This window comes from Osmerus mordax, chromosome 9 (genome assembly GCF_038355195.1).
Source record: "Osmerus mordax isolate fOsmMor3 chromosome 9, fOsmMor3.pri, whole genome shotgun sequence".
In the NCBI taxonomy this organism is placed as follows: domain Eukaryota; kingdom Metazoa; phylum Chordata; class Actinopteri; order Osmeriformes; family Osmeridae; genus Osmerus; species Osmerus mordax.
This window is the reverse complement of record NC_090058.1, coordinates 14,384,459-14,394,458: the sequence shown is the minus strand read 5'-3', so window position 1 is coordinate 14,394,458 and position 10,000 is coordinate 14,384,459. Positions and strand designations below refer to the sequence as shown.

Here is a 10,000-nt window from a genome sequence, read left to right as displayed (position 1 = left end):
CACCACCACCAACAGAGTTCATTATTTACAAATACTCTGTTGGAGTTATTCAGTTAAATAAAATAACATTTCAATTCAATAGTGCCTTATTGGCATGATTGAAGAATCATTGTTTCCAAAGCCAAATAATAACACACCGATTTAGCATAGCATAAATATACATTATATCATACAGAATTATGAAACACAGACATTTGTATGAAGTATTAAAATGGAACAAAACTAGACACAAATCTATTTCATTAAAATATTGACTTGAATATAAAATATAGACCATGTCCATCTGTCTGTCCATACAGAGATAACTGCGCCCACCCTCTGGATCAAACAGCTCGTCTACAAGGACAACAAGCAGAACAACACCAGCACCAGGAGACCAGGTAGGATAGCATCACTCCCAACAGTCTCCATCCTGTTCCACTGTAGAACAGATACACTCTCTCTGTCTTAGTCACTGTCTCTTTCTTTCTATCTTACTTTCTTTCTTTCTCTCTTAATCAGTCTTAATATACCATGTGTACCGTATAGTTGTCTGCATATCCCTGTCAATCATCTTGGTTGGAGGGCTGTGCACTGGAGGGCTGTGGACTGCAGGGCTGTTCCTGGCCTGTGTGCTGGATGGCTGGGCGTTGAAGGACTGTGGAGGACTGTGTGCTGGAGGGCGTTGGAGGGCTGTGTATTGAAGGACTGTGTATTGTACTGAGATATTGAGTATGACGGCTCCTGGGACGTCTTGTGGAAAGCCTGGCTTCCTGTTTCTAATTATCATGTGACGTCTTCAGAGGACAGGCGATGTTGTCACTACTGAGGCAAGAGCACTCTGTGCGTGTGTATGTGTGTGTGGGTGTGTGTGTGTGTACCTGTGCTTGTGTGCGTGTGTGCATGTGTGTGTGTTTTTTGGACAGATGCTCAGAGGCTTGGCCGTGTGTCTGCTACTTGATGCTTTGTGGTGTCGTCTGAGGCTGCTACGGTATCCGAGGATTGAGTTGGGTCAAAGAGAGAGAGGCTCGCCTCGGTTCAGTGTTTCAGGGAGACGTTGCTCAGAGGCTACCGGAATGAGATTCTGTCTGCTCCCTCTGAACCTACTGGAATCCCAATCTGTCTCTGCTCTCTGCAGCCCAGAGCAGCTCTCTCACAGCTCTCCTTCCTGCACACAGGAATCCCACTGTTGGCAGCTGGGTCGTGGAGATGGAGTAATAGTGATTTAGAGAGATACGGAGATGTGTGTCAGTGAAGTGTGTTTGCTTAGGCAAATTTCAGAGAGGCAATTTGTCAAACGGAGGTGCTGTTCCAGACTCTGACATGCTGTGGAGAAGGAACAAAACGTCTAGTCATGGAGATCATTTATAGGACTGCACAGCGGAGAAAACTTTTGGAGAAGTGTTTAACCCACTGCTTCTCCCTCTGTGAGCAATACGTATGAAGATGCAGGAGACAGAACATGGTTAAGTCATGTAAGATCATGGTTAAGTCATGTAGGAACATGGTTAAGTCATGTAGGAACATGGTTAAGTCATGTAGGAACATGGTTATGTCATGTAAGATCATGGTTATGTCATGTAGGAACATGGTTATGTAATGTAAGATCATGGTTATGTCATGTAGGAACATGGTTATGTCATGTAAGATCATGGTTATAGCGTCTAGCATGGATGTCCACCATGGTCGTCTCATATACCACTGAGAGAGCAAGCATACAGACAACCATGATTACGGCTGAAAGCTAGTGCAATGTGTTCATTTAGCAGACACTTTGGTCCAAAGCAACTTCTCCTTTCTCCCTCTCCCCCTGTCTCCCTCTCCTCCTCTCCTCTTTTCTCCTTCTCCTCTTCTCCCCTGCGCCAAGGCATCTTCCAGGACCTAGTGTTTGTCTGTTTACACAGGATTTGAATCTCTCCTCATCCTAAGCTCTGGCAGAGGATTCGATGGAACAAGTGAATTAAAAAAAACGTTCAAATAAATAGAGAAGAGATGAGCCCAGGCAGGACAGGCAGAGGAGGAGCAGATTGAATTTCACATACACACAAAAACTAAAAGGGGGATTCAATCGCCAAGCGTCCAGTCTTTTTCCAGTTATAAGTACAAAAAAAACTATTTTCTTTTGGGAATGGCCGTGCCTGGCGCCAGTTTACCCTCTGTATAATAAACAGTGCTAAATAATTTGGATGTGAAGGAACCTTGGCGCGAGGTGGAACGCCGACGCAGGCCTGAGAACCCTCGAGCAGCAGCGCTCTCTGGAAACTGCCGTCTGGGGGAGCGTGGCAGTGGACACGCTCTCTCCTGCGATGGCAGCCACGCTCAGCAAACATCCCCCCCCCAGCCCCCCCAGCCCCCTCAGCCCCCTGCCAGGTCCCACTTCCAAGGCCCCAGGCCCTGCGCTCAGCCTGCCAGACCTGTCAGCCCCATCAGCAGCACTGCCACAGGGAGCACACACAAAAAGAAAACACTTGTATTTGGTTTCAAAGAGCGAGGTTGCAGAGCAGATCTTTTTTGTTTAGTGAGTTTAGTTAATCAGGGGACCTGCAACTCCTACCCTGAATGGATCCACGCTTAACTGTAGCCCCCCCCCCCACCCCCCTACCTAGATGTGAAATCTCCATAGACATAATATTACCACAGTGAGCAACACGAGGAGTGGTACTGCCATGCCGGATTAGAGCCGGACTGGTTCTGTGAGGCTGGTATGAACCCAGGTGAGCCTCAGAGAAGCAGCGTGACAGGGTTGGGCTCTGGTGTCTGTCCTCGACTGCCATAAGACTTGCGGCTTCTGGACTCTTATGTTCCGAAGAGCCTGAGAGGAGTCATGATGGGGAAGGGAGGATGGAAGGATGGAGGGAGGGAGGGAGGAGGGGGGAGACTAGAGACTAAAGGAATGCAAGGATGGAAGGAGGGAGGAATAGGTGGAAGAAGGGACACAGTGTGGCAGGACAAGTAAAAGGGGGGGGGGGTGTAGAAGATGGAGGGTGGAGGAGTGGAGGGATGAAACTATGAAGGGAGCAGGAATGAGGAGATGGAGGGAGGTGAAGGGTTGTGGGGGTGGAAGGCAGGCTGGGTCTGTTGTTGTAGCTAAATGCTTCATAAACAAGGAGCTGAGAGGTGGTAGAGCCCACTTCATCAGCCTGCTCCGGCCTCCAGCGTCTACATGTGGGCCTGTTGTACTTGGCCCTGTAGTCTGAGAGCACAGCCGTGGACTAAATGGATGTGAATATAAATACACTGTGGAACGAGTAGGTGTTAGGTGAGAATCTCGGAGTGCTGAGTGGCTGCTGTCATGTAGACAAATAGTGTGTAGGTGTGTGTGTGTGTGTGTGTGTGTGGGGGGGGGGGGGGGGGGGGGGGTGAAAGTCCTGGTCTCTGTTGAGTTGGACTTGATTAAAATGGAAAAGGTAAGAGGCCACTTGAGAGTTGTACATGGCATGTGTGTTTCCATGTACTTCTTAACCACCATGCTGAAGCAGACATCGTCTGGACGCTTCCTGCTCTCTGAAGGCCACTGTGGAGGCCGTCTGCTGCATGAACATGTGTAAATTTTCACATAGCCAGCCTGAGAGGGCTGAGAGAACATCACTCCTGATGTCATCATAAAGAATTTTGGGACGTCTGCTCTTGTTTGGTGCATTGAGTGTTTCTCATCCTCCTGTTTGTCTGCTGCATTGAGTGTTTCTCATCCTCCTGTTTGTCTGGTGCATTGAGTGTTTCTCATCCTGCTGTTTGTCTGCTGCATTGAGTGTTTCTCATCCTCCTGTTTGTCTGGTGCATTGAGTGTTTCTCATCCTTCTGTTTGTCTGGTGCATTGAGTGTTTCTCATGGTTCTGTCTGGTGTATTGAGTGTTTCTCATGGTTCTGTCTGGTGTATTGAGTGTGTTTCTCATGGTTCTGTCTGGTGTATTGAGTGTTTCTCATGGTTCTGTCTGGTGTATTGAGTGTGTTTCTCATGGTTCTGTCTGGTGTATTGAGTGTTTCTCATGGTTCTGTCTGGTGTATTGAGTGTGTTTCTCATGGTTTTAGAGAAGGTTCCCTCTTGTGATCAGGAGAGACAGAGCGCCTTGGACGAGGCTCGCCAAAACCCCCGCGAGGCCATCTTCATCCCGGACTGCGGGCCCAGGGGCCTGTACAAACCGGTCCAGTGCCACCAGTCCACGGGGTACTGCTGGTGTGTTCTGGTGGACACGGGCCGACCCATCCCAGGCACCTCCACCAGGTAAGTTGGGCGGGGATCAGAGGGTGAAGCAGGGTCAGTTTTCCTGACGCGGGCACGGTTGGTTTGTTCGCTATCCTGGATCAGTGACAGGTTCGAGAGGCCTGGACCTCTCCAATCACAGCCTATTGAAACACTGGGGTCCCAGCATGGGCGTCGTCCTGTAAGGACCCTGCACGTCGATGCTGGTCAGAGAGTTTTTGGCGCATATGTGTGACAGGAGCACGGTTACCAGGCAACCATCCCTGATTGTTTGAAGGGTTTCCAGAACTAGTGGTATCACAGCTCAGAACAGTTACTCAGGACGACAGACAACAGAGCTGAGGTATGTGAAGGATTGTAAACAGCCGTTGTTGGATGGACGATGTGTTATAGTTCAGCTGAAGCCTCATCGTTCACTCTTCACAGCAGAGTTCTTCTTTAGGGGCTCCTGGCAACACAGCCTGTCTTCCAGCTCTGGATTAGTATGGGTGTGTTTTAGTCCTTACAGGTTGACTGCATAGTTTTTTTCCTTTTTCTTCATTGGGCAGATGCTTTCATCCAAAGCGACAGCCAAATAGCGCCTACCCATAGAAAGTACAACAGAAAATCAAGGATGAGAAGTGCGGAGTTATATCAGGTTTTCCGTGGTTAGAGTCAAGGAACGGTCTGCCTTTACCAGCTACACACTCCTCTGGGGTCTGGTAGCAGGGCTGGACTGGTAATCTGGCATACCCGGTGGGCCGACGCCAGCCCTGTCTGGCAGATGTTGGGTGTGTTGTTGAAGTAGGTTGTTTGGTAGCGTCTCCTAAACGTTCTGTGTAAGTCTAATAGGTGGTCATTAGATGGAAAATCAAGTTTACATACAGGAGACTTTGAAATATACATCTATACATACATATATATCTTTCTTCACTTTTGCACAGAAACTCACTATTTTCTTCATTTTGTCCCCTCCCTCCTTCCCTCCTTCCCTCCTTCCCTCCTTGTATTCTTTCTCTCACTGTCTTTTTTCCTTCCTTCTCTCCTTCCTGCTCCCTCTCTCACCGTCTCCCCCTCTCTTTCCATGTCTCTCTCTCTCCATCTGTCTCCCCATCTCCTCTCTCTCTCTCTCTCTCTCTCTTCCTCTCTCCCTCTCTCCCTCTCTTTCTCTCTCTCCGTGTCTCTCTCCCCTTGTCTCCTCTTTCACGCTCTCTTCATTTCTCTACCATTCTCGGTGTCTGTTTCACCTTCTCCCTCTCCCTTCCTCTGCCCCTCCCTGGTCTCCCTCTCTCTCTCTCCCTCCATCCCTCCCTCTCTCAGGTACCAGAACCCACAGTGTGACAGTGCAGCTCGCTCTCGTATCTCTGACGTTGAGGATCCCTTCCAGGGAAGAGACCTGACAGGTGAGCCCTCCACCCAGGCCTCCACCCTGGGCCCACAGTCCAGTTCAGACACCATCTACCTCCACCCTGGGCCCACAGTCCAGTTCAGACACCATCCACATTTACATTACATTTACATTTAGTCATTTAGCAGACGCTCTTATCCAGAGCGACTTACAGTAAGTACAGGGACATTCCCCCCGAGGCAAGTAGGGTGAAGTGGCTTGCCCAAGGACACAACGTCATTTGACACGGCCGGGAATCGAACCAGTGACCTTCTGATTACTAGCCCGATTCTCTAACTGCTCAGCCACCTGACTCCCTACACCCTACCTCCACCCTGGGCCCACAGTCCAGTTCAGACACCATCTACCTCCACTGCTGTCTACAGTACACTTTGTGGACCAACCTTGATTTAAGGCTCACATCATTGGAGAGAGGAAAATTAGGGGTCTCAAAGAGCCTCTAAAAGGAAGGTGGTGACCCCGTGTCATACAGCCCTGCTCTGGTTACCGCCAACTCGCCCGCTCTCCCTTCCTGGTACCAGCCTGTGCAGAGCTACGCTGTAACCCGCACTAAGAACCTGCCCATCTGGTTGGTTTACAGAGTCGAGCAGGGCTTCTGACTGTGCAGCAGATGTAGCTGTGTTTTATGGTAGGGGGGGGGGGTGTTGCGGGGGTGTGGCTGGGGCTGGAGGAGGGGGGGGGGGGGTTTGGGGGGCACGGGGTGTCAGAGACCGTGAGGGGGGGCTGAGTGAAGGCATTCTTTTATGTACTGTGGTGGGATGTTCTGAAGCGGCCACAACCCAGCGGGCCGCTCTCTGAGAGCCGCAGCCTGGCGTGGTGTCGGGCCTGGGGCTTCACTACCTGCTCCTGAGACCAGCTCCTGCAGGTCTCATCCTCCTGGCCGGCCTGGAGAGAGGAGACAGAGGAGGACAGAGAGAGAGAGAGAGAGAGAGAGAGAGAGAGAGAGAGAGAGAGAGAGAGAGAGAGAGGAGGATTGAGAGGTAGATGAAGAGTCTCTCGGCGCTCTGACACCGTGCGCCCCCGCCACGTTCAACATAACGGGTCATGCTTCGTAACGCTCCAATTTAACACTTGGGTTAGGAGGACTGGGGCGCTGAGTCTCTCAGCAGACCGGACTGACGGGTGGGTAGGGGGGGTTTGGGGGTGGGGGGGGGGGGGTGTGTGGGGGGGGGGGATAATTAGAGTCACCTGGCAGGGGAACCGGACCCCACATCTCACAGAAAGCCCCAGGTCAGAGGAACAGGAATGAGCAGACAGAACTGAGAAGGGGGGAAACCGAGTGAGAAGGAGCAAGAGAAAGAGATTGAATTCCGAAAAAACGGGGGTGAAATGAGAAGATTAGTTTACTACACGCTCGGGCGTTTGAAGTTTCTCTTTAAGAGACACAATTAGGAGGGGAAATATTTGTGCTGGTTGTGCCACATCCATTAAAAGCATGCATCTGGGCTATGAAAAGCAGTTACCTTAGGTGTTCAGAATCATGTCATAAAACTTAACAGGTCTGCACTACCCAGCAAAGTCCTCTTATCACCGCACACTTCCACACCCTCTCCCTCTCAAGCACGTCCAAACTTGGTGTTCTCTATATGGATAATGCATTATATAGTAAGTTCAGTTCAGTTATTGCACATTTGTCTTTATAACTACCCCAGGTAGGTTTGAACGTCTCTGGATGAGTGACGCTTTTACTGTTGCTAAGCTTGGTTTAAAGAGCCTCGTTCCTCTTCGTGTCTTTAAACCTCCTGGTTTTAGCTGCCGAGAGGATATCTGGAAAAGCACTCTCTTCAACTGTCTTAACAACTCTGATTGGTTCTCTGTCTCTTAACAAGAGATGTTCTTGATGGTGTTCTTGTGTGTGCAGGTTGTCCAGAGGCAAAGAAAGTGGAATTCATAACCAGCTTGTTAGATGCCCTGACCACAGACATGGTCCAGGCCATGAACTCACCAGCCCCCTCTGGTGGAGGGAGGTAAGCAGCCTCTCTTGGTCCCCTTCACACAGGCTACTAGACAACATATAGACTGTATTCCAATCTCCAGCAGGTTTAAAGACAGTTTCCCATAGTCCAATGTTATGCACTGTATTTAAGTAATTAGGTATTTTAAGTGTAACTAATACAAATTAATTTACGTGAAACTGTTCAAATGGTTTAATCCCTTAAAATGTTTTGAGAATGCGTCACCATGCGCATGAGCAGAAAGGACCCCTTACTTGCCCATATCGGGGGTGTTTCATGGAGGTGGGGTGTTTCAGGGAGGTTGTGTGTTTCAGGGAGGTTGTGTGTTTCAGGGAGGTGGGGTGTTTCAGGGAGGTGGGGTGTTTCAGGGAGGTTGTGTGTTTCAGGGAGGTGGGGTGTTTCATGGAGGTTGTGTGTTTCAGGGAGGTGGGGTGTTTCAGGAAGTTTGGGTGTTTCCGGGAGGTTGGGTGTTTTAGGTCGGTCAGACAGATCAGGGAGGTTGGTTGGATCAAGGAGGTGGGGCGGACCGGGGACTGACACTCCTTTCTGTGTGCTGTGCTGGCGGCCCTGTGTCACCTTCTTCCTGTGCAGGTTCGTGGAGCCCGACCCCAGCCACACCCTGGAGGAGAGGGTTGTGCACTGGTACTTCTCCCAGCTGGACAACAACGGCAGCCACGACATCAACAAGAAGGAGCTGAAGCCCTTCAAGAGGTACCTGAAGAAGAAAGCCAAACCCAAGAAATGCGCCCGCAAGTTCACCGACTACTGCGACTTAAACAAGGACAAGGCCATCTCACTGCAGGAGCTCACGGGTTGCCTGGGAGTCAGCAAGGAGGGTGAGTCTTGGGGTGTCGGGATTCTGAGGGAGCAAGGAGGGTGGGTGGATGAACAGGAGGGTGAAGCAGAGTAGAGGATGAGGGTGAGGATGAAGAAGACATGGTCTGGTTTGAAGTGAACGCTATTGCGTTTCAAACTCAAAGTGACTCTTGTTTTGAAAGCTGAGCCTTTGTTTTGGCCCAGATCTCTCAGGCTTTCACCGTTTTTTTCTTTCATTCTTCACCCAACACTCCACCCCCACAGTGCAATACTTCACTCCCATGCCATGAAGGGAGGCAAGCAGACAAGCTGCCAGGGTAAACTGGGCACTGCTCTTCATGATAAAGGTTCCATAGAGGAACACAAGCATGAGAACGCTTGGAGGAAACTGTCAACACAACACGCACGCCCGCACACAAGCACGCCTACCACACACACACACAAGCACGCCTACCACACACACAGAAGCATGCCTACAACACACACACACACACATAGAGAGACACACACATACAGAGACACACACACACATGCTTGGACACCTTGTCTGGGCTTGTAGCACGGAAGGATCTTAGCGGAGATTACTGGTGTGTGTTCAGGTCTTACACGCACGCACGCACACACACCCACACACACCCACCCTCACACACACACACCCACCCCCACACACACACTGACACATCCTTGTCTAACCTGTACTTGGTGCTTCCATCCCTCTGCAGGTGCTTCTGTGGCCAGTACCAACCAAGGGACAAGGCAAGGGACTCAGTTGTTCAGTAAGACACACTACGCTTCCACTAACCCCAGCCTCACTATGCTACCACTAACACCAGCCTCACTACACTACCACTAACCACAGCCTCACTACATTACCACTAACCCCAGCCTCACTACATTACCACTAACCCCAGCCTCACTGCATTACCACTAACCCCAGCCTTGCTATGCTACTAGTAACCACAGCCTCACGTCATTACCACTAACCCCAGCCTCACTACATTACCACTAACCCCAGCCTTGCTACGCTACTAGTAACCACAGCCTCACTACACGACCAGTATCCCCAGCCTTGCATCAGACATCGCCTCAGAGAGTACATGCTTTTATGTATTCCACTAACACTAGCAATGTGAGCACACCATAGGCTGGCTTCTCTAAGTGTAGAGCTTTCTGTCTGTCTGATTGGCTGACCAGAGGTTTCTGTCCATCTGGTGGCTTACTAGTGTTTTCTGTTCATCTGATTGGCTGTTGCTGTTGGATTCTGATGTATAAAGTCTGTTTATTATAAAGCTATTTGTGCATGTTTGTGTATGTGAGTGTGTGGGTGTGTGTGTGTGCGTGTTGTGTGTGCGTGTGTGCGTTTGTAAAGACTCCTAATGCAGACAGGCCATCAGAGATTATATTAATGGTAGATTAATTGAGTAAAAACAGGGTTTTCTATGAGAACACAAAGTTCTCCAGGAGCAACCAAACCGACTCAAGCCAGTACGCTTCGGCATTTTGTTATGACTTGCACCTTTCTGTTTATGCTCATAACAGCTCTAAGCAATATGTATATATATATATATATTTACAACCGGTCCTGAAGTTGGCGGTGCTGAGGGAGGTGAGGACAAACCCTAACAACAAACGGTTCCACACTTCAGCCCTTTCGCCGTGTGG

At 49.9% G+C, this 10,000-nt stretch overlaps 1 protein-coding gene across 4 annotated transcripts in view; it reads left to right on the top strand.

Moving 5' to 3' along the window:
• smoc1 (SPARC related modular calcium binding 1) overlaps window positions 1-10,000 on the top strand; it is a 36,793-nt gene that overhangs the window by 17,980 nt on the left and 8,813 nt on the right. For 3 of the 4 annotated variants that reach the window (XM_067243865.1, XM_067243864.1, XM_067243862.1), the window contains 6 exons: window positions 300-380; window positions 4,009-4,201; window positions 5,480-5,562; window positions 7,429-7,534; window positions 8,114-8,358; window positions 9,061-9,094. In XM_067243865.1, coding sequence (XP_067099966.1) covers window positions 300-380; window positions 4,009-4,201; window positions 5,480-5,562; window positions 7,429-7,534; window positions 8,114-8,358; window positions 9,061-9,094 — 742 coding nt within the window. Of the gene's footprint in view, window positions 1-299; window positions 381-4,008; window positions 4,202-5,479; window positions 5,563-7,428; window positions 7,535-8,113; window positions 8,359-9,060; window positions 9,115-10,000 lie in introns of all 4 variants that reach the window. The other variant, XM_067243863.1, reaches the window with a different exon arrangement.